General features: G+C 42.7%; 2 protein-coding genes across 5 annotated transcripts in view; one reads left to right on the top strand and one right to left on the bottom strand.

Moving 5' to 3' along the window:
- LOC139332229 (BTB/POZ domain-containing protein kctd15) overlaps positions 1-17018 on the top strand; it is a 28332-nt gene extending 11314 nt beyond the window's left edge. For all 3 annotated transcript variants that reach the window (XM_070963989.1, XM_070963983.1, XM_070963997.1), the window contains exons 4-5: positions 4774-5079; positions 14849-17018. In XM_070963989.1, the coding sequence (XP_070820090.1) occupies positions 4774-5079; positions 14849-15007 (465 nt within the window). In that variant the 3' untranslated portion in view covers positions 15008-17018. The remainder of the gene's footprint in view (positions 1-4773; positions 5080-14848) is intronic.
- A 2124-nt stretch (positions 17019-19142) lies between these two features.
- Positions 19143-27527, bottom strand: part of LOC139333700 (transcription initiation factor TFIID subunit 4-like) — an 88587-nt gene continuing 80202 nt past the window's right edge. For both annotated transcript variants that reach the window (XM_070966317.1, XM_070966326.1), the window contains one exon: positions 19143-21934. In XM_070966317.1, coding sequence (XP_070822418.1) covers positions 21761-21934 — 174 coding nt within the window. In that variant the 3' untranslated portion in view covers positions 19143-21760. The remainder of the gene's footprint in view (positions 21935-27527) is intronic.

The following is a 27527-nucleotide window of genomic DNA, read 5'->3' as shown; positions in this document are numbered from 1 at the left end:
TGTGATTTTTCTCAAGATAATAGACCAAAGTGTGAATATGTTTGTATTTATTAATGTTTACCTGCCCTCTCTGGGTTGCATGTTTTCAAAATAGAACTGATACCACAACTGAGCCGGCAGTTCTGTTTTCTCAATGACAGCAGAGACTTACCCTCCTCCCGTTCAACGCATTAATTACCTGTAGTATAAGCATAAGCAGTAATTAGGAAACTTTGGAGGGTTGGGTTGGATATGGAACAGCGTCAGTTTGAGCTGAGTTTACAGTGGTGGAGAGGTAAAATGCTAACTGGCTAACTGGAGCACGGCCTGGTGATGTGTGTGCCAAAGCCCTGAGCTGTTGTTTTTCACTCGCAGTGGTTTCTATAGAGGTGAGCCCAGGTGAAATAGCCTGCACACCCCTCCGCTCCCCCACGCTCTGATGACCGACTCCCACACAGACAGGAAGTCTCACTAACAGTCAGGGACCTGCTGGGAAAGCAGTTGCATGTTGGAACAGTTTAATATAAACCAATATGCTCTGTATACATGCATGTGTGCACACACACATTACTCTTTGTGGGCCATTGAATCTGCTTTGGCCCGCATTAGACCACTGAGGCTGCACACACCTGGTTCCTGTTTTAGCATCTGCATGAAAGAATCCTATTCTTCTTCACTGTAAGTGAACACACAGTATGTCTGCTATTGTACTAATGCTGACAGCCTTGGTATCAAATAATACTTTGCACACTCTAAGGTCATCATTGGTGTAGATTTCCAATCCATGCAAGGTATTTTTAGGTAACTGGTGAGACAAATATACACATGATATGTATTTTATGTCTCCATCCTAACTTAATTGAGGAAAATTGTAATATTTTTCATGCAAGCAGCTGTTAGAGTTGATATCTATGAAAATTATATGGAGAACATGTTGCTTATTTATCAGACATGGAGCAACGTTAGTATCTATTTGAAGCTGTGTTTCTGGGTACCTGCCAAATGAAAGAACACTATTTCTGTCTGCCATTTGTTTCTAGTCAGGTACCATTCAGTTGGTTTATCGGGCCTTTCTCAGGTTGATGAGAGCAGTGAACCGAAACAGTAGTTAAAGGGCATAACAACAAAACAATGGGCCGAAAGATGCTAAAATGCTCTTTAGACTGTTTCTGTTACAGTCACTTACTCCATTGGTGATAGAAAAATATTCATTGGTGCAGCTTTAAACCATACTGATGGCATTACTAGCAAGTTAGTCTCACCCCACAAGTACCCACACAACCACGTGTGGCTTTGTCAGAATTATTATACATTCTGCCTACAGCTCCTTCCTGTTCAAGGTTTTTATTCAGTGATACGGTTTCCCAGGTGTATTCCATTCTTCACTTCTACTCCACCTTAACTTCGGTGACCTTTCCACCGGGCTGGCGCTTGTTCATCATTCTCTACAAGGGAACAAGGCCAGGCCAAGCCACACAGTGCCCGGGGCAAACTCTCCGGGCCTCACGGATAGTCTGAATGAGAGCCAAACCTCAGACAACAGAACATGACAAGAAAGCCCTGATGTTTTCTGAAAATGATGGCCTGACTCACTACCGATTAGATTTTACCTTCTTATGCATGCTTTTCCTTTCCTTTCTGTGAAGTCTTGACAGTCCAATCAGGCCTCACGGTTTGAAGAGAACGCATTGGACTTCATTGTTTCAACTCATTATGATCCCCTCGCAATAAGCCTGTGTTGATCTGCATACCTTTCAATTTGCGTGAAGCCGGGGAAAAAAAAATGCAAATAGTGCGAGGCGGAATTGAGCATGTCCTTATCTGAACACAATCAGGCTTGCCGTCGCCAGAGGGCTGGGTCTGTTCTGCTGCTGGCAGCCACGGCGCTGTGTGTTTTGCTAAATCAATGTGAAAGTCTGAGCAGAATAGGAAAAGAACATTTTCAGCCTACATCAGTGGAACCAAATATTCACTATTAATATCCTCCCTAGTCTCATTATTCAAAGCACAATTAATCACAAGAGTGTAAGCAATGCTCAGTCATATTGATGGCATGCTTATAAACCGTAAAGGGTTAGCGGTTTCTGCGTCTGTTAGTCAGGTTTTTGTGTTGCACTTTAAATCAATAACACTTTGTTTCTTTGGCGATAAAATGCTGAAAATAATAGGAAAGAGCTAATGTTTTTATTTTCTGTGGGTGCTGCATATTATATGGGAGCCGGCTGGATTTTTTGTTGGCGGCCTGTTTAATCGACAACCTGTGAGCTTCTGCTTGTGTGGCTTTGGTTCCTTTTTTGTCCAAAACATACGGTAGGTCTTTATCAGTCCTCCGACTCCCTCGTAGTGACAGTTTCCATCATTTTCTTCCTCTTCTTCTCTTTCCCTGCCTCCCTCTCCGTCTCTCCCTCCCTCTGTCCTTCCCTGAGATGTTGCCTTGCCGGTGGGCGATCAGGTCGGATCATTATTTTGAAGCTCAAACGGGCTGTCTGGACACAGGATTGGGGGATGAATTGTCTCGTAGAGCTGGCAGCAGCAGCAGCAGCTCCAGTAGCCAGGACGGAGCTGTTGGCCCTGTCTCCCTCTCATCCTCACCTCAGCGCTTAGGATTACTCTGTTGTTTTCTGCGCTGCTCAGGATGACTAAAGTGCCTCGCAGACAGACCCCTGTTAAAAACATATCCATCCATGGCTTCAGACCTGTGAAGGATGAGGAGCTACACTTTGATACAGAGAGCTGCCTGAAGGGGAGCATCTCAGTATGAGTTTTGTCAGCTGCAGCAAGAGGGCCAGGAGAAAAAAGACAGGGAGAAAGGGAGAGAAAAAGGGAAAAAAGGACCAACTCCCTCCCCCCTTCTTCTTTTGCATTCTGAAATCTTAAATATTAGACCGTCAGCTTAAGATGTGTTGCGTCAACGCTCGTCCAGATGGAGTTGTATTTGGGTGTCGTTCACACGCCTCAGATGAAGGCACAGCTTAGAAGATGGGGTAAACCAGAGAGGGAGGCTTTTCAAGGCTAAACAGTATGAGAGACGCAGCAGGGTTAATGAATATGCTGTTTGCTGCCATGCTCTGTTTCTATACCCAGCAGTGGTCTGGAGAAGGGAAGGGGAAAGACTCTTTTTAGATCAGGGCTTCCTGGCGGCTGCAGCACCCAACACCCACAGCCACCAATGATGCAGACTTTATGAAACATATGTTGTTTCCGCCGCACAAACACACATTGTATCGCTTTTCAAGGGCATTTAGACTTTGTACTGCACCAAAATGAGCAACCTCTATCCGTAGCTATTGAATATGTAGCCAAATGCACATCAGTTGTTTGCCATGGTTTGATAATGTCCATGCACTAAAATGCTTAGGTAAAAGCTTACAGTAGGTACATGAACATCGTGTAAGAATAAACTTTGAATGGCAGTGATGGAAGTTCATAAACTAAGAATGAATTAAGCTGTCATTCTTTGTCACTGTGAAACACTAATCGGAACACAGATTTATTAATTACTAATTGTTTAGTAGAAAGATTTGCAGCATTTGGGTATAACCTAATTAAATCTTGTTCTAATAGGAGCTTAACATCGGGCCACAAGCCTCATTAACATAAAACTCCCTCCATGTGAGGAATACATTAAAACCCTCCTTGGCTGATGATTGTCCTCATGTTCACTTGCACATATCTTTTCCTCACCTCCCGTCTGCCTCCAATAGCGAACCTCCGCCTCCCTGTATTTTCTACGGTAGCGGTGAATGATGGTGCCATCTGGTCTTGTGGGAAATTAGAGGCAAGAGCACAGGGGCAAATGGCCCCCAGCAAGCCTTGCCCAGGAGGGAGAGGCAGACAATCTGCTGCAGACTGTCTGCACACAGGAATGCACCATCCCACTTCACTGGAGCCCTACTGACGGACTTTCTGGAGTCAGATCACTAAAACATGCTAAAGGCTAGCACAGCTTTGCCAAGAGCTACCGTGGAGGAGAGCAGCAGCATGGCTATGCTTTGTTTATTGAGAGTGTTGTCGTGCTGGTCTGAGGCCTTCACCAATCTTGGTTTATTGTTCTGCCCTCCAGAAGATGTATTACATGATAATAAGTGAGAAGTTAAACTAGCCTGTTTTAAAATTTGTGGCATTTAGATATCCTTAACTTTACAAGGTTTTTAATATTCAGATTTCTGATTCTTATCCAAATGGATTTACCATGAGCGCAGGAGTATGAATTTAAACTCTTAAATGGCCGACATCATGAGACGCCTCAGTACAATGACTTCACGGGCGGTACACATGGTGCCTTGACCCTTTGCCTTTCGCCTCCTTAATAATGGTTTCTTATCACAGAAAGTGAGGACAAGGACACTGGTGGTATCTGACACACATGCTGTATATAAATGAGTTTCCTAAAAACATTCAGAAATATTGTAGAACATTATGAGCATATTCATCAGTGTGCCACTGGATATTTGTTCTGCCATGCATGCCTGCACTGCTGGAGTTTCACTACTGTGGGAGGGTCAAAGTGCAGATGGAGCCAGAACAGCACTCCTGGAGTAATTAGAGGTTAAGTGCCTTGCTCAAGGACACTTTGTTATTAGTTGCTGTGGGGAAGCCATCAGGTTACCCTGTAAATATACCTGCTGTCACACTATTATTGGACAATACTGTATATGTGTTGGGTTTCGTCTGGATGACCTTGATGGCGACCTGTAATGTAGTGAAACTCACAGTGTGTCAATCACACATATAACCAGGAGGACTGTACACACATGCAAACTCACTGCATTTATCCCCATTCTGCCTGCATAGGACTTCCACCTGCTGTATGAGGAGGCGCGCTATTACCAGCTGACACCCATGATTAAGGAGCTGGAGCGCTGGAAGCAGGAGCGCGAGCAACGACGGATGGCGCAGCCCTGCGACTGCCTGGTGGTTCGCGTCACACCCGACCTGGGCGAGAGGATCGCCTTGAGTGGCGAGAAGGTGCTCATCGAGGAGATCTTCCCTGAGACTGGAGATGTTATGTGTAACTCAGTCAACGCCGGCTGGAACCAGGACCCAACGCACGTCATTCGCTTTCCCCTCAATGGCTACTGCAGGCTCAACTCCGTCCAGGTAACACACTGGAAGCCCCCTTCTGTTTGTTGTGGGTCCTCCCCTTCTGCATAATGGCACAGTAAATATATGAAAGTCGATTCAATGCGATGCAAAACACAACTACCAAATCTAGTTGTGACTAAAACATTTGACAATACACATTTTCTTCATAGAACTGATTGAGGCAACCCAGCGTGTTTTCACTGTGTTTTAATTGAGCTGTATTGTAATCTTCTGTGGGATATGTCAGTATACCATTTCCATGGGTCGGTGTGGTGCTCCTGATGTTAGTGTATTATGAGTATTCTGCTGACAGCACGTGCAAAATCCAAGTTTTAGTAATCCATGACAGCATGGGACTGATAATCCAGCAAACCACTTCTCCTTTTGCACAGACAGATGTGGCAAAATAAAGCACGATAAAAGTTGAGAGGATACACTACAAATCAAACAGTCAAACAGACACCATGAGAAAAATACCATAAACTCTGGATTCAACACAAATTGTGTTGTCACCAGAGTAATGTAGAATATGATAAAGATACAGAAATCTTGTTTAAATTTAATGTTAAGTGAAGGAGAAATGGCATTAGTGATTTTATTAATTAAAATTTATAACACTTATAAAAATCATCCTGTATGCTAAGGTCACTATACATGCAGCTCTAGATAATAATTTAATTCGCAGCTTGTTTTTAAAATCTCTTTTTTTACATCCTGGAAGTATAATGCAACCTAAACAATAAAGAGCCAGCTATTAAGACTTAAGGTTAGAAATGGTGACAAAAATGACCGTTTCAAAGCAGTCTGATGTAACATTAAGTGCAGCTTTGATTAAGCTTCATGGTATCAGTTCAAACTGGAGGCCACGTTGCGATACAGGCAGATGACAACAAATGACTGTCTTGAACTTCAAGATGCACAACTTCCTTAGTGCCACTATTCAGTTTGTGTCATGGTGCCATATCTGTGATCGTATGTCTTCTCTCTGTAGTAGGGTAGAACAGGAAAGTTGTGCATAAGACACATGAGCTGAGTTTTGAGAATATTGAGATGAAATTGAACTCAGAATATTTCACACTCAGTGAAGCTCTGGTGGAACAGACATACAAAACAACCTCAAAGGGCACAACATGCAACACAAACAATGCCAGCACATGAGTAGACATACTGTAAGGAAAAGAATACACAAACATTTGACTAACTGGCACCCTGTTAACTACAAGACCTACAGTAGGATAGCATCCAGTGAAGCTGACTGTGGAGCTTTATCTCAGTGGCCACTGCAGGCCTCTGCTGAATAGACACAATATGTGACATGTAGGCTTGAATAATTCCTGGGTCAAGTTTCTAACTCATTCATGTGTTACACTGGATGTCGTTATGTAATGAATGTATTTATAAGATGTGAATGTCATAGTGGTGGTGATGAAAAACTTGTTTCATGATATAATCTGTATTTTTACCTTGAGGTTCTTGGCTAGCATTATTTTTTAAAGAATAAAGCCTCCTCTGCATCGGGAGGTGACGGTTATTCTTTTAAAAGCACAGGTCTCCTTATGCATTTCCAGTGAATCCCTTGTATACATTTTATCTGTAGCTCTGCATCTGTTTAAGTTTGATTTGGCACCGGATGTGTTTTTATGGGATCAGTCCCGTATTTGAGATTAACCACAGGACACAGATTCCACAGAGAGACTTCACTATGAGTCAGTCAACATGATTAGTGGCCTTGTGTACACTCTGCATGTTGCCACAGTGGAGACTTTCTTTTTTTTTTAACCTTTATTTATCCAGCAAAGGATTTTGCTGAGCAAGCAAACCATTTTTCACCACCAGCCTTCACCACTTTCACACACACTTAAACACCTGGCTGGCATTTGTAGCGTACAACCAGTGCTTTGATGGCCACTGTGCAGCTCCACTGGTGTTACTGAGCTTTGGCTTTAGCTGAAGGAGAGGAGACTGTTTCTTGTTCACCCTCTCAGTCCACATATTCTGTGTCAGTTTGCAGATTTTATTATCAGGTCACTAGCCAGGATAAAGGCTGGAACATACACTGGTTTTCTTCATTGTATATAAGCTCAAATTCTTCCTCCACGCTTTGCTGTAAGGCAGTTGGCAAGATTTGTGGCCTTTTATACTGCATTTTGCCACAGTAGAGATAATAGCCTGTTGTCACTAACTGAGATAATAGCTACTCTGATGGAGCTACAGTCAGTTTGTCAAGAGATTACCAGAGGTAATAACAGGTGTAGAGAGTGTGCGTCGTTTTTCATTTTATCACACCTTCCAAGTGGCTCTCGTGGCTGTAGCATGATGTGAAAGCTGAGCCTGGCTGCTCCTTTGTAGTATGTGGCTGCTCATGATCTTTTTAGAACCCTGTCGCCTTGAAATTATGTTCATATAAAACTAATTTGCAACAGGAAACACGTTTTAAAGGAAACATAACGCAGAACGATTTATGTTTTCTATTAATATAATGAGGAAATGTTTGCAGTGCTGTTTGCAAGTTGCAAAATGTTTGTTATCCACAAACATAGGCAATCTTGTAATATATGATCCACTTGTAGTGAGCATTATTCAACATTTTTATGGTTCTGTTTAGGCATTGGCAGCGCTTGTTTAATGTTAGTGGAAAATGATGGCCTGTTCTAATGCAGAAAAAGTCAGCCGTGACTTTAGATGTAAGATTTTTTATAACATTTCACCAAAATCAGGATCTTTCCAAAAACTGAACTAAAGTGCTTTTGTTTCCTAAACCTTACCACAGACAGTCTGGACATGAAACCTGCATTCATGGTGTCCTTCGCTTTGTATGGCCATCATCCAACCTGATCTGAACATAATCCAGGCAGCGATTATGTTGTCAACACAGCGTAATTGTCAGAACAATTCAGTAATATGCAGACATAATCTAGGAGACAGGGTTGCTTTTTATTGTGCTCACACTACAAACAGTAAATGAGTATGAGCTCAAACAGACTTGCTTCACAGCATGTTATGCCATTTTCAAACAGGTAGTCCGACTGAGATGCACAATAACAGTTGCGCGGAGGCGAAGCAGTAAGACGTTAAAAACAACTTCAGAAAGTAGTTTTACAGTTGTGTTACCCAGTGAGGTCTGTGAGAGGGAGAACAGGGGGAAACATAACAGCCTCACACCACAGGCTCGATATAACACACTCCAGTGCCCACAGCCATGAACAGGCCAACACATAGAGGAGCCTTCCCCCCTCCAGCACCCACAGGGAGCCTCTCCCAGGCAGGCTAGCGCACTCTGACACCTCCACCTCCCTCCTGCCAGCGTGAGAGACCTCCTCCAGGGAGGAGAGCCGAGCAAGCGGGACAAAGCACGTGTGGACTGCGGCCATGTTTTCCTGCGAAACGATGAAGAAGAGGAATGGAAAGGGGGGGGAAATGATATGCATAATTTACGCTTTACTCCTTTTTAAGACACAGCTCCTTTTTAAAAAAGACTCCAATATAACACCGCTCAAGGCAATTGAAATACACGTATTGCATTTTTTAATACCATACTTACAATTTCTCAAACAGCCTAAACCGGTTTATACTTCTTTTATAGATTTTTAAATGACTTGCAATATAATTAATTGGCCGCATCAACTAACACAACATTTTCCCACTCTGTTTACCAGTGAGACTGGTTATGGAATGTGAGCGCATCTGACTAACATGGTGTGAGGAGTTTTTATTGTTTAGGTTTTTATTGGGCTGCTCCTCTGAGGGTGAAGTGAGCTGAAATCCTCTTTTCAGACAAACTGCTCACAGAAAGAGGAGCTGGAGCTTCGAGGTTTCCTGTAAGCGATGCTACCTTTTGTCTCACAGTATGGCCTCTCTCGGTTAAGGTGGCGTTTGTTGTGGTGTGAGGCTCGTTTTTTTGTCCCATGCCGACCCCTTTAAGACACACAGATACACAAAATTCAGTAAAAAAAAAAAAAAAAAAAAGCAAAAGCAAAAACGCACACACACATATGCAAGCACAGTAGAGGGGCCCGGCTCATTGAGTCGATGTAGATGAGGACACGAGGAGCAGATGGAGGTGTTTTTTCGGTGTAAGGGGAGATTTTTCTAAACAACTTACTCATTCTGTCCTCTCTCATTGTTGCGTGAAGGTATGAGAAGGTTAGGAAAATAATCCTCGTCTTACTCGCCAGACAATGAGCCTCTGATCTGATTTCAGCCCTGGACCCCAACCCAGGGGAACACACACACACCACCACACCCTGCCCACAGAGGAAGACCAAGGAGAGGAGGACAGGGGGGACGGTGCAGATGCGGCACTGTCTGGGACAGACAGAGTATTTATGACTTGACTGTTTTTTGAGAGATCCTGACAAGAGATGGAACGACAATGTGACAACTTTTAAATGGTTGCGTTTTCCAGTATCACTGGTATAGAGAATTCGTTTCAGTCCCAAATGATTTTATTGAAGCAAAGGTACTTTTGCTGTCTTGCCCAGGGCTGGAACCTGCTTGACCTTGTAATACGCTGGTCACAATGAGATAACCTGACATTTGTCAACACTTTACTGTACACTGAGCACAGCAGTTTTTATCCAGTTGTGTTTGCTTGCAGATAAAGTAACGTCCCTGAGGTCGATAAAAGTGGTTATACTTCAGAATGAAACATCTCACTCATTTACTCAGTGATACTCAAAGCAGTTGAAGGATTCTCTTTGGGGCTTTTTTCAAGAGTGTCAAATTCCTGATACATTAGTATATCATCTTCTTTTTACAGTTAGAATTCTAACAATACTAACTACTTGTATGTACAGAGAGAATATCTCGGAAGGACAGTCTTACAATGTATGCTGTAAATTTAGCTCTGTCTCTTGTCCTTCTTCTTGTGTATTCAAATGTGAGAGAGTGAGAATAAACAACTCCACCTTGGCCAGTGATTCTCTATGAAGTCATGAATGGAATTTAGGGAGTAATGCAAACCACCTGCGCTGTGATGTAGATCCAGCGGAGAGAAACAGAGAGCAGCAAAGGCACTTAACAGAGGGAAAACATTTAGCCAAAGAGCCACAGAGGTGTACACACACGCGTCCCAGAGCTGGAGCCAGGCCTGCTGCTCCATACATCACCATGATGAAGCACTCAGATCAGACCTGAGCCAATCCGTCCTTCATCAATGTGACAGCGGAGGCAGTCGTAGAGAAGGGCCCCCTGTCCCCCTGCTGCCCAGGCGGGGAACGCAACACGTCGCAACACTCTCTTACATGTCACACTGCCACTCCATCAATCCTGCGCTGGGTGGAAGGAGAGAGTACAGCTCATCAGAGCAGACAAGGCCACACAAACACCTCAGCTGTGCTCCTCGGTGGCTGAACAAGACATTAACAGCGCTGCTGTTAGGGGTCTCTGCACCGCCTGTGTGGCTCAGTGGGTAGAGCGTAGCATTGGGCACTGAGGCCCAACAGGCAGCAGATTAACCTGCAGTTTGGTGAGGATAAAGGCTGGACGATGTTGCCTGCTGACAGCTTTAGCAGTTGGTGCCAGAAAAATGTTTCAAAAATGTTGTTGTTGTTGGATGCAGCGTGGTTAGGTGTTGGGAAATCGATCTTTCAAAGTGTGACCCTGGCAACAGGAAACAGGAGTTATGATACACCGTGTGAGAAAAACAGAGGGAACAGGGAGAGAATTAATCAGATAATTCCCAAGTTTGTACACAATTCAATCAGAACAAATAGACTTTATATAAACTGGAATGTAGAATGAAAAAATGCCTCCCTCCACATAATTACACAGCTATAGATAGATTGAAAAAAGTGCCGTAAAACATCCTTTATCAAAGTTACAGTATATATTTGTAATGTCACATAAAATGGGTTTGCAGTGCAAATGTAACAATCAGTGATAGTAAGAAGTATTCAGATCCTTTAAGTAAAAGTATTAATTCCACTTCTTTTTAATGTAAAATTCTTTTATTCAATATTATACTTAACAATAAAAGACAAATGTATTACCAACAAAATGTGCTTAAAGGATCAAAAGTGAAAGAACTCATAATTCAGAATGAGTGTCATTTAAGATTATATTACTGGATTATTATTACTGATGGATCACTGTGTAAGCAGCATTTAGTGCTTCATATTTAAGATTGCCTCACATTTTAAAAGATTTTGTATATTATGCATGAATCTGCAAAGTGCAGTAGGGACTATTGCTGTTAAATAAATGTAGTGGCATCAAAAGTATGATATACTTACCTTCCGCCACTGGTAACTGTAGCTTTAGTACCATAAAGCCAGACCACAGAACTCCGATGAATATGAGAAGGGTAGTGAATGAGTCAAGTCGTGTGAGATCCTTCATCCTCACATGCTGACATCTATTCAGTTTAGTCTGCTCTGTATGTACAGTCCCTTTGAGGACTGACCTAACCCTAAATACTTCTGTGCCCTGTCTAATTCAGTGGTATTCACATTGCCAGGGGTAGAGGTTGCATTGCCGCTACAGGGTCACCTGAACTAAATTATTGTGTGGATTCACACTCCTGAAAGACTCTTTAAGTCAAAGTGTCCATTTGTAATTAGCTTCACAAAGACAGCTACTAGATAATGTGAAGCAAATGCTATAAAAATATATTACGCTGTCAAAGTGTTTTCGTTGCTTGTGATTCCTAAAAAAGCTGGCAGATGGCTTAGAGAATTAGAAAGAGTTTTGTGCCAGATGCTTGCGATAAGCAGAGGATACGATACAGAGACTGCATTTAGCGCTCCTTGTCACATATTGAAGACCGTGCATAGTTAAACAAAAGCGACCCCCTGAGTGCAGCGCCTATCACATAATACAGCGCGTGTCATATGTGTCAATCAACTCTAAGCCCTGTGCCACGAGGAGCAAGTGTCTTCCAGCGCCTCCGGAGAGGTGTTGCGAGTGTGTGTGCACTCCGGTGGCCATCAATATTACATTGTGCTCTGGTTTCCAGCCCCGAGAATCATCCGCTTTGATTTCTGCCATCTTTGCTGCGTTGGAATATACGGTGCTGGGAGGTTAGAGTGGTGAGGCTGATGTATCCCCTCCTCTTCCCCATTGCGACCCTAGATTGATTGGCACCTCAGTGAGATGGAATGCATGTGTGTGTTTTGAGGGCAGATCCCTGTGCAGCCAAGTCGACCCTGTAACTGTGACAATGGTTTTATTATGTTTCAGATGTATAAGGATCACTGGGGATGAAGAGGGTGAGGAGCTTGTATTCAGCTTTCTGCTTCGATCACACAGGCAGGAAAAGGCAAGAAGAAGTGCTAAAGTTCAGGGCAGTAGTAGCTAACTTTAGTGAAGTGTTGCCATATCCTCTGCACTGCTGTGTTCTGGTTTCTAGTTTTGAAAAAAGGAGGATTTTGACATACCTCACACATGGTCACGGACAATACTGTTTGGGAAGGTCATCTCTTAGTTCAAAGCAGTGTACATGAGGAGGGGGGATGCTAATTGGCTCTAATTCTGTTTCACGGAAATATCTTCATGCTAGGAATGAAACTTTGACCAATCAGATGGCTCACATGCAACTGGCTGTTAGAATATTTTGCTATGGTTTCGCTCAAGTGAGGCAGGAAAGTAAGCAGAGAAATCTGCATAAGTACAACATAAGCTGGGATCTGAAAGCCTGCAGACACAAGTATGTTGTGCAGCACTGAGCCACCAGGACATGTGTTAGCTTTTTAAGGGGGTGCATTACTTTCTGTTGTCAGCTGGGATTGATTCCAGGGCCCCGTCCTGTGGACATTGAAACCTTTTGCTTGGCTACATCTTAATTATTCAATGTATTGTTTATTCCCCCGTGGCACTAATTCACAGTGTCAAACTGAATGTGAAGTTTTTTATGGCTTCTTATAGTCATTACAGTGTTCTTGAATCAGTTACAACTATCTATAATAATATCCTTAAGTCTTTTGTGTTGCCATGCATTAATGATAAAAGTGTTTTCAGACTATCTTTATTGATCAGGCCATTCTCCTCTGTGACCAAATTCATTGCCGAACATGACAGAGTCCCACATGCGTTAAGAGATGATGGGGAAAAATGCAATGTGATGCAATGATCAAAGAAGGCTATGTAATATCATTTCCATAATCGTTAGGCTCCTCCGTCGTCTGTCATGGATTTGAGAGTGTTTGATGCTTGGGCAGGTCTCTTAATTAGCCATCCTCACCATCAGCTGTCTGCCGCCCCTTCTGTCTCACAAATTACAGTTTGTCGTCCTCGTTGTATGGCCAGAGGACGAAAAAGGAGGGGGTAACTTTTCCAAGTGGTCCTTTCTGTTTACAAACAGCACGTCAACCCACATTTTAGTTTTAATCAGGAAGTGGGGGGGGTTCAGGTCTGTTCATCAAGTTCGGGATAAATATGTATGTTCTAAATTGCATTTGTAACATTGCATTCTTGCACACATCTCATGACTGTCTCTCTGTGTTTCTGTGTGTGCAACTTATCTGCTCTTCTCTGTTGCGCTAATCCCCAGTCAGGGGAGGCTGCAGCCCTTCGACCTGGAGGCCTAAACGCCCCACTTTAGCCCTCCGATGGGGCCCTCGCTCCTGTAATTAGAGAGGTCATCCTTCGCCATGAGTGTATGTGTCTGTGTGCGTGCATGCATGGGAGTCTGAAGAAACCAATCTTTTCTGTGTGAACTTCTCTGCCTCTGTATTTGGCAAGAGGGGTTAGCCCTCGGCGAGACCTTTCATTTCCATGCGCTGCACACTCCATTAAAAAGGATGGGGGAATAAGTAAATACACGGTACTCCTCGCGCTGGGATTTAGTTATGCCCCCTCCAAAAAAACAACATCCCACAAGAATTTCGGCAGATGAGCAGTGAAAAGTGATGCTGGAGTTCACGTGTTTGTGTCTGAGCTTATCTGCATTTGGGCTAGTGTGTGTATCAATGCCCACACTCGAGGGCTAGCGTGCATCCCTGTCTCCCATGCTCTCCCTGCAGCTGCAACACTTTGTCCTCACGCAGATCACCCGTTACTCCCTATCCTCATTCCCCACACGTTGCTCCCTCCTTCGCTCACGGACCTCACTTCTCCTCTCACCCGGGCCTCATTACTCAAATTAGGAGCTCCAGTAATCACCATGCTGAGCCCCTTAACACACCTCACACTCCGCTCTCCACATCCCTTTGAGCTCATGCCCTCGGTTCAGTAGCCAATCCCGCACAAGCGCCATGAATATTGCAGAGGTGGTGTGATGTCTGTGTGCCCTCTGGTTTTATTCCATCACTACGTGTGATTGGAGGAGGGGGAGGTAATGACACATGCTGTATGTTGATGAAGATCTGAGGTTGATGTAAGGATGGATGGATATCAGAAAGTGATACCTATCCAAGACATACTTACTTTTGCTGTGCATGATCATTTATTGAAAATGAACTGAAAACTTTTCTGGTAATGAGATATTACTAAGCTTATAAATCTTCTCAGAAATCACCTTGATAATACTGTCATGTAACGCCAGCAGCCTGCTAACTTAGGTTAACTTAAAGACTGGAAAGGAGGAAATAGCTAGCCTTGCTCTGTCCATTTGTGCTAAGCTAAGTTAGCCAGCAGCCAATACATACAGACGCATTCACATAATATGAAGATGTATGCCATCTAACAAGATAAAGAAAGAGGAAGACATATTTCCCAAAATGCTGACCTTGGAAAGTCTGATACATGAAACCTGCTCCTCTATCAATGGCATTTCTCAGTTAGATTTAGCTCTCTTGACATGGCAGCTCTCTTGTTAATACCGTTTTCTTTACGCCTCTGTTTTCAGGTTCTTGAGCGCCTTTTTCAGAAAGGTTTCAGCGTGGCGGCGTCTTGCGGAGGCGGCGTGGACTCATCCCAGTTCAGCGAGTATGTTTTGTGTCGCGAGGACCGGCGGAGTCTCTCCATCAACACCCCCATCAGGATAAAACAGGAACCCCTGGACTAGAGCATTCTGGGAGAGGGACTGCCACCACCCCCAATACTCCCTCCATCTTCTCACACCACCCCACCCTGCCTACCCCTGCCCCATCCCTGCCTAACAGAACCACAACCACCCCCAACATACCTAAGTATTAGCAGAGGCTTGTTTACCTCACCAGCTCTGCAGAACTCTAAGGGGAATGTAGTACCAAACAAAGGAAAAAAAAGCATCAGCAGCAAAAGTTTTTGATTATGTTAAATAACGCCCAAAGAATCTGGGACTGTGATGAAAACAACAACAACGATAAATGGACTGAACAGCAGCTCACTTGAACCATTTGAGTCCCGTGACTGGTTGATTTTTCCCTCATTTTCTTATGAAAAAGGTGTTCTGACCCATTTGGAGTGACACGACTGCCCTCTCCTTGAATCCCAATGCACTCCACTCCCTAACACACATGCACACACACACACCACCCATCTACCCCTTCCTCAGCAGTGTGTCCTCCACTTCTATGTCTGTATGAGGCCCATGTCTTGTTTGAGTGGTGACAAGTCTGGCCTGCTGTGGACAAGGAAGCTTTGGCAGACAGGGCGCCGGGAAGGATGACAGGAAGAGGACATAATCCCATCTCGCAAGTCCCCCAAAGGCTTCAGTTCCCCTGACCCCACGACCATCCAACCCCATCCCACCTCACTCCAGAGACCTCGCTGCAGACGGCGGAGCCTCGTTGAAAACAGCATTGTTTGCCAAACTGATTGTTTATTACAATTTTCATTGTTGTTTCTAAAGTATGTTCTTCTTGCTCCTTTTGCTGTTCTTATCATGACATGGTGTAAACAATTATTATTAATAGGATTATTTTTAATGTCTCCTTTTTCCTTTCTCCAATATGAAGGATGTATGAGCGTTGTATTCATTAGGCTTTGAGAGCTTGTGAGGGAGCGTTTCTTGGCAGTAGCTGCAGAAACTCAGATGTCTGCAGGCTATGTGGCTAAAGCGATCTGCTGGCAATGCATTCAGAGCCAGAAAAAGTCCCATTGTTCAAACGGGGATGAAGAGAACCTGGATGTTTCGACATTGTTTATAGTCAAATGTGTAGCACACACAAAAAAGTGCCCTGGTATTTCTGCTTATTAGCTCTAAAACATATCTCGGGTCTCTGATCGGATTCTTTCTCACGCGCACAAACCTTTGTTTGTATTTAGCAGAAGTTTAAGAAAGTTCATAAATTTGAAATTCAGGTTGAAGTTGCACAAGCTCTAAGTGTACTGCAGTTTTGTTGAGTAAGAATGTTGAAGACCTGAGGACCAACGTGGAGAGCTGATGTTTATCAGTATGTCTTGTGATCAGCAAGAGATGTACTCTAAATACTTAATGTTTCTTTGCACTTAAACACTTCCTACAGAGCTGCCCTGACCAATTCCCACCAAACACTTGTTTGAACCCAGCGACCAGTACCATGTCAAGCTGTTTTTCTCCCAGAACACTGCAACATTTAAAACAGGCAGAACAGAACAAATACTGCAGGTACCAAAGGAGACAAGGTGCCTATTGTGTTGATTGTACAAACATAGAGACATCATGTCTTTTTACAGTTTATAGCTAAGAAAGTCACAATGCATTATTCAAAAATGTATCAAGGGCACCAACATGTGTTCCTCCAGGCCTCCAGTCTTGACAGTTTTGTTGAGAATAGCTCACAGTACCTCCAGACGAAGTTTCGGAGACAAAGTCTTCGTTCGTTTCAATATTGTCACTTCTAAGCCACGATTATTTCAATGGATCGTCACATGTACTGTATGTATGGCAGAACCCAAAGTGAACTGTACTCCCAGCATCAGCGTGTTATTCACAAAGAGGCGAGTGGGCGGCATTTACTCTATCCTGCTCTCATTCTTTTGGTCTTATTCTCAACATTTCTGGATCAAAGACAGAAACAAGAAAGGCCAAGTTTTCATGCTTTATATTTGTGTGTAACTTACAGATGCTGTTTCTTCCATTCCAAAAGACTGATAAAAAAAAAAAAGAAGAAGAAGAAGACGCCCATTCTGATCTTTGTGGGCTCTGGCAGTTGTTGTTTGAGTTTAACTGGGGTTGTTTTTATAAACTAGTTGTTCATTAAAAATGGGTGGCAGTTCTTCTGACCATGTTGTCCTAATATCTGCTCTCTCCGGATGGCCGCTGATTAAACAAGGCCTATGAGTGGATAAAGATGAGATTGGTGTAAGTGTAGCTCGCAGTCCAGCGCGCTCCCGCCTGGGGCTCTCTCTCACAATCAAGCCCATCTTTGTTGTGACCTGCCAGTGGCCTGCGCCTTTGCATCCAGTCGCCTCAAAGGGAATGGTCAACCAGGCCTTTCATGTGCCAAGGCATGTTGGGCTCTTCAAAGCGCGCCTCACCCCCCTCCGCCTCCCCGAAGGCTCCCAGCTCAGTGGTGCCAGCAGAAACTCGGGCTGCACCTCCTGCTGCTGTGTCATCCCCATGCCCTGCTTTTCAAAACGCCCTCCTATGCTGTGGCTCGCAGGACCACACCACAACAAACCAAACAAACTGATGAGTCAAATCTGAGCGTACTCAGAACACACTGTACAGCCAGGCGACTTGACTCTGCTGCTGATCCACAGATCTTTGATCCAGTTGATATGAAGTGTGGAAACTCATCTGGGTTAGTTCTTGAGGAAACGGGTAGAAAAGGATCAATGTTGTACTAAAACCACACATCTGCAAGAATTACTCTTTTCAGGGAGGAAGGAAAGAAGGCATATTTTCTCACTGATGTGGCATTTTGGAATCACAGAATGGGCTTTTAACAGCTTTAAAGAGCTAAGGGGCCATGCACATATGAGTAAAAACAGAAATGACCGTTCAAACATCATTCGACACATTAAGTGAGAAAAAGGTACAAAAATTGCAGTTTTGGGTTTCTCTGCCTGCAATAACCAAACCTGGGGCGTCCCTTTCAACTCTGCAAAGAAGTGGCAGATTAACCGCAGAGCTAGACAAACTCTACAGGACTGGAAACTTCACAGACATGTTCACACATGCCACCCTTTCAGATGAAGTACTGGTCAGTGTTTCAGCCACTTCACATGGCATTCACTCCACCTCTGAGGCGGGTCAGTTGTACAGTTATTGTATATTGAATTATCAAGACTCTGGGTTTTACAGGACCCTTGTGTTTTTAAGGGACCTCTTCGTCCTCTTCACAAAAAGAATGAAAAGAATTCAAAGCATTACATTGTGTACATATGGATTAAGACATCTCAAAGGGTATCATAAGGTGCAAATGTATATTATTTAAAGTGTTTAAAACAATTAGACTGTGGTATTAAAGGGCATGTGTTAATTTACAGTGTCTCCATTTGACTTTTCTTGCATATTTGCGATAATAAAAGGATGTACTGTACGTCTGATGTGTGCTGTTTCATTAACCTTAAAAAGGGAAAAACAAAGCTTATTTTCAGCTGTGACCACTCGTACATCGGCTCACTTTTGCTGTACTGTTGGTGATCCATACACGTGTTCATCACATGATGCTAGCTTGAAACATGTAAGTGTGGTTGCTACAGCCAGTAAGCTGATCTTCTGTGTTGTGTTATTTAACTGATGAAACCTGACAGATCTCCACAGCCTTGACTCTGTACCCGAGCATGTGGACCCGTTCATTTTTACAAAGGGAGGGGGAGGGTCTTCTTCAGGGCTTAATCCAGATCAGCAGTCTACAGCTCCAGAGGGACTGGGGAATAGACCGAGATCTTGAAAAACCAATATGCTCCCAAACCCCAATACTTTACACTGAGTTAAACAGTTTGGTCTTTTCAAAAATGCTTCTGCTTAATTAGCAGCAGAAACCTAGGGGGACTTTTCATAGTTGAGCAGCAGCGCTTGACTCAGTTTGTACTTAGCATGTGCAATGTTAGAAATGGAAATGAAGCAGGCTGAATTAGTAGTTGACTTTGGTAAAGCTGTCTTGCAAAAACATAACAGCTTAATTTTCCTTTTAAAGAGTGAGGAATGAACAGAGGGAAACACATCGCTTCATCATTAAGACGTTTTAGAGTAAAATCTACAGTTTTTAATTCCTGTTAAGTCCTTCAATACCTACAGATATTTCAGAGTAAAATAAAAGAAGAAATGGACAAAGTCAACATCTGCTCAGTTTAGTAAACAGCTTATTTATTCCTTTACAAAATAGGTACAAATACATAAGTATTGTTTTTTCACACAAACAGGAAATTTTAAAGATATGTACAAGAGTTTACCAAAAATAACGTGGTTCTAATAAACACATAGTTCTGTAAACAATATTTACAAATCATCCTTAACATTGAAACGTTATTTCCTCCATCTGTTTACATCAGTTATATTGTCCTAACATTTTGGCTAAAAAGCTGTAGTAGTAGTAGAAATGTCCTCCTGTGAAACCATCAGAAACCATAGAAATCGCTAATAAAATCGTGAAATCATCACAATAGATATTGTGCTTGTTTTTAAAACATGGTATTTTGGAGATACAGTTTACGAAATGTGTTAAGCATAAAAGCCAATCCAAAAGAAAAAGAAAAAAAAAAGGAAAATATATTAATTGTTAAAAATAAGTCTCTTTTGACAGAAGTTGGCAATACTGTTTCCTACTTAAAAGAGTCATTTCTTTGCTATAATACAGTGACAGCTTTCAGTTGTCAGGTAAAATAGATATAAAAAAAAAAAGTGCTGTCAAAATGTACAATGCAACAATTGTTCAAATGTCACCCATATTTAAATAAATTTCAATATGACAAGAAAAGCTGCATAGAGGCCAAGATATTTAGTTAAATAGAAAAAACATAATGGACAATAGTACATAATACAATAAGGATTTGTAAAAACAAAACAACAACAACAAAAAACAATAACAAGGCGACAATGCAATACAACATGTTAAAAGCAGGCGTTTTGTCCCATTCATCTTTTTAATCAGTAACACAAAGACAGGAGCAAAAAATGAGAACACGATTGAAATTTTAGGCTGGAACCAGCTGCTTCCTCCTGCAGTTAAAATTTACTTTACAGCTGTGATGTCTAATTTATTGAAATGAAAACAAGTATAAGTGCTCTGCACTAAACCGCCTCATGGACTAACTTTGTCACTCAGGCCTTGACCACATGTCTACAGATATTTAGCAAAACAACCACTTTCCTCTGCCTTTGGGCCTCTCCTTCACATGCAAACCAAAATCCTTTAAAACGTTCTCTTCAAGTGGAGATTTTCCAAAACTCCAGTGTCCGTATTATCCCTATGTGCATGTAAAGCAGAGTGTTTGGGAAGCTGTGATGTTATCACCTACACTCGCGCATGCCCATTGCTGCTTTGTGGAATGAGAATGTGCCTGAAGCTCGTTAGCACTGCTGGGCCGGGTGCCAGAAAGGCGTTAAATAAGGAAAGGTGAAGAGACAGGTGTCGTATAACGAGAATCAAATAAATAAACAGCTAATATTATTTGTTTTTTTAAGGTGCTACCACCAAGGAAGGGAAATAAGCTCATGTTCAGACTGTTCTTCTCTCGTATTTGATTTATTGTTGGTGCGTGCTTTATCACCACCTACTGGCCTGGCATGCCTGTTTGAGCGCCGGTCATTGCTCTTGCATTTAAAACATATCCGAAAACGTGTGGACAAGGCGTCAGTCATTATCGATGTGGGCGGGGGCTAAAGGGGCTCCAGAGAGGACAGGGAAAGGAAAAGATAAAGGAATGTCTGCTTTGATCCGAGGTGTCACTCTGCCCCCTCACCACCCCTCCCACAACACTGACCTCTCTGAACCAAAACTTACCTTCTGGACCAGGTAAGTTTTTCAAGAAGTCAGCATGATAATACACCACTTACAAACATCTAGTCATAAAAACAACATTCACATTATTTCTTGGGTAAAAAAAAAAAAAAAAACTTACTGAACAAGGGTGTGTCCAATCTGAAACTGGTGTCATAGTGCGACCATGGTTTTGTTTACTGACCTTTGCAGAGGGGTCATGGGGACTGTCTTATAACAAATACTCTACAGGCGAACAGAAGAAACGGGCTAATTCTGACTCATTCAAAGCACATGGTTTTACAAAACATCAGGTTTCATAATATTGACACGTGGGTTATTTCTTTTCTTACAAAGCTTACATGTGATAAAAATATACATGCTGTAAAATAATTCCAAAAGAACTATTTACACATACGGTAAGGAAATTTAACGCGATGCTGTTATTTGGAATCTTAATGTTTCAAAATGATGTCTCGGTATAGAAGTCAGTAAAGCCTCTCAGCTAAACTACATTCATTGAACTGTGTTCAACAAATAGCTCGTGGAAAATTTCGTAGGCTGTATCGAGGTGTGAACATAATTCTCTTCACCAGAATAATCCTTACTTTGAGGCGGTTCACTGAAGCTACTGCCAGCGACGTCAAATAAATAGCTACCCAACACACACGGAACAAATTCTGAGTCCTGCAACACATAAACCGCTTTGTTCCTTTAACAAATTCAACAGGAAGAATTTGATATGGCCTTTAAACTGAATGATCTAACTACACACCGTGAATCTTGACGGAGAAGACTCGGAATAACAGTTTTAATTTTTGTACGTTTTTTTTTTTTCTCTCTCTCTCTTCTCTTTAAAAGCTACATAAAACGTTACTACAGTACATATGGAGACACAGAGCAGAAACATTAGACCTGATCTGAAGGCACGTGGCTGTGAAGGAGGAGGAGGAGGAGGTTGAGGTGGGCGCTGAGGGGACCAGAGGCTACTTGAGCAGGGCACGGTAAAGGAGGAGGGAGTGGGCGGTCTCTCTCTCCTGCTCCATGTAGAAAATTAAGTCCCTGAGGTTGACGCGAGTGATGCGTTGCCGTGTGTACTGGCGCGATGAGGTGGACGGGGTGGAGGAGCTGGCCAAGGAGCCCGCCGTACTGCCTGAAACCTGCAGACAAAGGAGAGGTCAAAAGGTGAGATGAGGGACTTCACACCAGCAGCAGAACATTTTACAAGTCTATAGCTTTCAAGGGTCAATATTGACTTTAAATATACCGTAACAAGTTCCACTTTGTTTCCAACAGCAGAAGCAGATCACCCAGGTAGCAATTATGAACAGTGGAAACACTGCAAACTAAAAACGGTGTCAACAAAATGTCATCAAGGTAAAAGATGTAAACCCAGTTGACTGACTGAAAAATCTCTGGGAAGTAAAGTGCAGACACACAGCAGCAACGAGCACTTAGCACCGAAGGTGGCTGCTAAATTACATGTTTAGAAATGGCTTCGTGGATTTCACTTAAATGTGGTTATTGCAGCATTACCACAGCAGTTTTCATCCAATCAACAAATATCACAAAAATGACAATATGTGACAACATGACACATTATGCATGCTGTCACCGGGTGATATTTAACCACCCTAGCAGCATGGCTTCAGGGATATTAGTCAGAACATCGGATGGATTGCCTTGAAATATTGTACAGACATGTATGGTCCCCAGAGGATGAACCCTCTTGGTTTTAGTGATCCTCTGACTTTTCCTCTGGCTCCAACATGAGGTTGTGGTTTTGAGTGAAATGTCTGGACATGTTCCCCACAGGATGAACTGTAATATGTTTGGTGAACCCTTAACTTTTCATCTACATCTGGGCTACCATCTGGTCAAATTTTCAACTTGATGACGTGCAAAACTAACGAGATTCCCATCAGCCTGAGCTGTACTTTATGTGTAATGCTCATCATCACACGTTAGCATGCTACAGGCAAAACTACAAACATGGTAAACATTATATCTGCATAGCATCAGCATGTTAGCGTTGTTACTGTGAGCACGTCAGCATGTTGATGTTAGCGAGTCACGTGTCATGAGGTCTAGGACCGAGAAGGCAGTCGCAGACCAAAACGTGCACACCAAGGGGTATTTTGGACGTGTCAGCAGGTGAGTGCACAACACTTTTTAAGAGAATCCTTCAAAGACTGTAAAATACCATTAACAAACTTAAACTATTACTCCATAACAGTCCCCATTACTACACTCTCCCAATAGGCTATACATCTCATACAGAGTGCTGTAGAGAGAGACAAACAGGCAGAGAAAGAAAGAGTGACAGCTCTAGCAAGAGAGGGGGCAAAACCTTCACAACAGACTAACGCACAGATACACAGCACAGATACACGTATTCCAAATGCTTAACATCTCCTCCTCATAATTTATGCCATCCACATGGTTATCCTCACATCAGCTATTACGGACAGGCATTTAAAATCAATACACTTAACTTGCAACACAGGATCGCGCACTTTGACCATGTCCAATATTTCACAACGACCACCACTGTCATCACAAAACAATTAACAAGACAACTACAAAAACTGAAAATACACAACACTCAAACTGGAGCAGCAACAATGGAAAAGGCTATTTTTACAAGGTTAACAGCAGATGAGATATGACAATCTGGACTGTGTGTGTGTGTGTGTGTGTGTGTGTGTGTGTGTGTGTGTGTGTGTGTGTGTGTGTGTGTGTGTGTGTGTGTGTGTGTGTGTGTGTGTGTGTGTGTGTGTGTGTGTGTGTGTGTGTGTGTGTGAGAGAGAGAGAGAGAGAGAGAGAGAGAGTGAGAGCATTGAGGAAGAAGAAAAAGTCCATGCGCCTGTCCTTGACAAACATGTTGATGACAGCTTTGTAAAATGAGTCCCTCCGTCTTGACTGATATAAAAGCCACAGATGAAAGTCTTCCTTGCTCTTGTCCTGTTGCGGCTGTAGGTCTTTATGCGTTTTCAGGCAGGAAAAAAATAACCTTTCCACAGATGCTGTGGTGGGTGGAATGGCCAACACCAGTTTCAGCAGTTTGGTTGCCTCTGTTCAAGCCGTAGCAGTTTGTAAATATTACTTCTGGGAGTTTTGCTTTAATTTCTGCCTGTCCTCCATTTAGGCGCAGATGCACCATCGTGTGTTTGTGCTGCCAACTTGTGTGCACAATTAAAGTCCAAGTCCAAGTCAAGTCCATCAAACACACTGTTATTGCCATCACTGTCCCGTCATCACTAGCATCATCAAAGCCCAAAAAAAAAAGCCTTCTTCAACTCACTATCAGAGACATAGCAAAGACTGAGAGTTGAGCTCTGTTTGTGATATCTGCAGTTTCATGTGCTCCACAGCAGCAGACTGTGCCACACTCAGCTCATGTTTTCTGTCCTCCTTCAAAACATCTGCAATGGCTTCAATTAAGATTCTGTTTGACGTTCTGGAAAACAGTGTCGACGGCACCATGTGGGAGGCTAAATCAGCATGCTTGCTGGCTATCAGGTACAACAGCTCAATGAAAACTCCCCAGTTTGAAGAGCTCTCATTGTTCCTGATGGAAAGCTAGCTCATGTTTAACAACGAGAAATACAGCTTCTATAACACTTTTCAGGATTTCTCTATTTTTCTGTACCTTCTCATTGTGGATGCTAATGCTCAGCTGCTATTAATCATCAGGTCGAGTCCGTTGTGTCCAAATGTTTTTACAGAGATCTGGCTCTGAATGTGGACCTCTGATTGATTAACAGAACAGCCTGTTGAGTGTAGCATGTCCTTCTTTTTGTACCATTCAGTCCAAACTTTTTTCAGTCCCTTCCTTTGTTGACGACCCTGCAGGTCAGGCGTTGGTCTACCATCACTTGCAAGTTGATGCTTTTCTTCAAACAATAACCGTGAAAATGTTTTACCTGCATCGTCATCAAGTCAATTAACTTGTTTGAACTTGTCAATTCACGGAGTCCCCATAAACATAGAAGTACAGCACTGGCATAGTAAGGCAACATTTAAAGGCAGCTTAACGTAACATTATTTAACGTAGATATATAAGTACTGACTGTGCATGCGCGAACACTCATCCTTACAATAATGTGACATGGAAAGATGATGGTAATGGCTACCTCCCACAAGCAAAGCTACCAAGCAACACAAGGCTGAATGGCTTGTGCAGCCTCTGTCTGGCCAAACATTGTGAGGTTGAGCCATTTTTATTAAGGCTATAAAAAGCACCAAATGCTGCCACACTGTAACATATAGTGAGCTAGGTATCTGAAATTGAAAAATAAACTGAACTTTAACTGGATAATTTCTTTTTTGCTAATAGCCTCGGGCAGGCGCTGCCTACCCTGACTGCTCATCACTGATGCAGGCGTTTAGCTCAAAGCAGTGCTGTGCCTAAGTACAGCCTCACAGCATGGCTGTGGACTAATAATCTTGTGTCTGTCCAGTTACAAAATTCTTCCAGACGTGGAGATGATGAAGTTGATTTTCCGTACACTTCCAAACCTGTGAAGGAGTCCAGATATTAATCAGGGGGCAGGAAGGAATATTCCAGTTTGGACCTTTCAACCTGCGAGAGTGCTTGATACTAATCAACAGCAGCCATGAACAGGCCTTTCCATTGGCACTTTTGGCCGCACCAAGTCAAACAATGCTACGTCGATTTGTGTTTCCATTACCAGTCTAAACACCCCGAGTTGTGCCAAATCACACCTGAAATGTATTATTAAGGGATGATTCAACGTGTTTAAATAGCCACCACTGCTATTACTAGACATATATGACATATGACAGACATATGTCTGTGCTATAGTAGCACTTCATCAGTTCAATCATCCGTCTCCATTTTTCAAGCAATACACAGGAGATGCCAAGCGAATTCATAAACAGCCTGAAAATCCACGATGATCGCTGGCTACCAACAGCCACTGCACACTGCTAAAGAGGGCACTACTTTTTAAATGTTATCCACTCAAGACTCGAGTGTTTCATCAATTAAAGATGCACCTTCAAGCAGGTAGCCCTGTTGTTATGGATATGCAAATCCCTTCCACACTGGGCTGATGGCCAAGTCAAACGCAGTCGAGCTAAGCCAGCAAATGTCTACGGAAAAGAGCTACAAGAAGCTACAGTGGCCATCCCACTTGCTTGAGTGTATTGACTTCATTGAGGAAGTGCCTTTATGTATCAAGCTTTTTGTGCACGTGACTTTTTAGGCCAGCTGAAAATGAGATTATTGTGACTGTAAAGTGACAGCTTTTTTTGTTTGGGTTTCATTAACTTTATTTTGTCCTTGCTAGATGTGTGTTTTGCATTTCCTCTGTCAGGGAACTTTCCCTGACTTTGTCTTTAGTGATGGAGAAGAGCTTTGTCTCGATGGTGCAGACAAAGGGACAGTTTCTGTGGTGAAACATAGGAAGAGCTCAAACATAAGCAATCCTATGTTCCTCGTGTCCCATAAATGAAGTCAACATTGTTTGAATGGCAAACACACTGACAGTATCAATAGTAAGGAATGTTGTGGGTTGTAAGCATGTATACACCTCTGTCTTGCAGAGCAAGAATGAGATCAAAAAGGTGCACTAACAACGTCCAGATCTTCAGGTGCAGCAGGGTGTTCAGAGCTTTTTGTCTTCAAGTAGCCGAACACGGGAAAAAACACTGGCAACATGCTCTGACGGCAAGGGAAACCTTCATTTTTGCTTGTGTGTTCTGTGGCTCTTTACATCGCCCTGGATATGAACAGATTTTCCTTCTTAATGAACAGCGCTGCTGACATAGATCTGAGCTGACGCCTCACTCTGAAATGGAGCCCTTGCTGTTTGTATTTGATCCAGGAAAAACAAGAACGATAAAAAAGGGAGTGTATACAGAGGCTGATACAAATCAAGAGATGCATTTACATTTGGAAATGAGAAACACTGGGAAACAAATCCAGCAAGTGCCCACTTGAGCCCAGGCAGAGAGAAATAAGACAGACATTTCAGTAAGAAACACCCTCTCACAATTACATTGATTGCACCGCTCTGTAAACACACAGTACAGACAGGCCTTAATTGCAAACATATGATGGGTATGAATTTACAAAAACCAAACCAAAGTCCCTCCAGCACCCGCCCCCTCATGCTTGTCTTTGTGTACACTGTATGATGGTGCTTTTTCTCAAATTTCCCTCAGTACACTCTCTGACCCCTGGACGCTGGATGATGAGTGAGGGTAGCCAGGCCACTTTTACTGCCAACTTAGCTCAACCACACCTCTGTCTCTGGCAGGCCAGGACTGCGTCAGGACAAGTGTCAGGACAGTGTTTAAGAGGAACAGCATATAAAATGATGTTTGCTCTGTTTTGATGCTTGTTGGCACATTTTAATATGGGTGATTTTTCCAACAAAATTCACATTGTGTGCAAAATTATTTTCTATGTGTCTGCTTGGATTTGATTTTTTTTTATTAGTTGAGATCATATCAGGTATGTTAACCAGCAGAGGAACAGGTTAGCAACAAAAAATTGCTCACAGGGATGTCCTCAACACGTCATAATATCACTACCCTTCGCGAGTTGATTCAATGTTTTAGAAAACAAATAAAATGCATCAACACTTAATCACGCTACACAGAAAGCAGGAGATGTGTGTGCATGGAAATAATATAGACAACAAAGAGATATACAATTTTCTGTCAGGCAGAAGTCCAGATACTCAGAGCTACCAAAGAGCTCTGGGAAAATGCCAGGTGCAA

This window comes from Chaetodon trifascialis, chromosome 1, assembly GCF_039877785.1.
Source record: "Chaetodon trifascialis isolate fChaTrf1 chromosome 1, fChaTrf1.hap1, whole genome shotgun sequence".
In the NCBI taxonomy this organism is placed as follows: Eukaryota; Metazoa; Chordata; class Actinopteri; order Chaetodontiformes; family Chaetodontidae; genus Chaetodon; species Chaetodon trifascialis.
The sequence above is the reverse complement of the archived record's forward strand: the minus strand, read 5'-3'. Positions and strand labels throughout refer to the sequence as shown.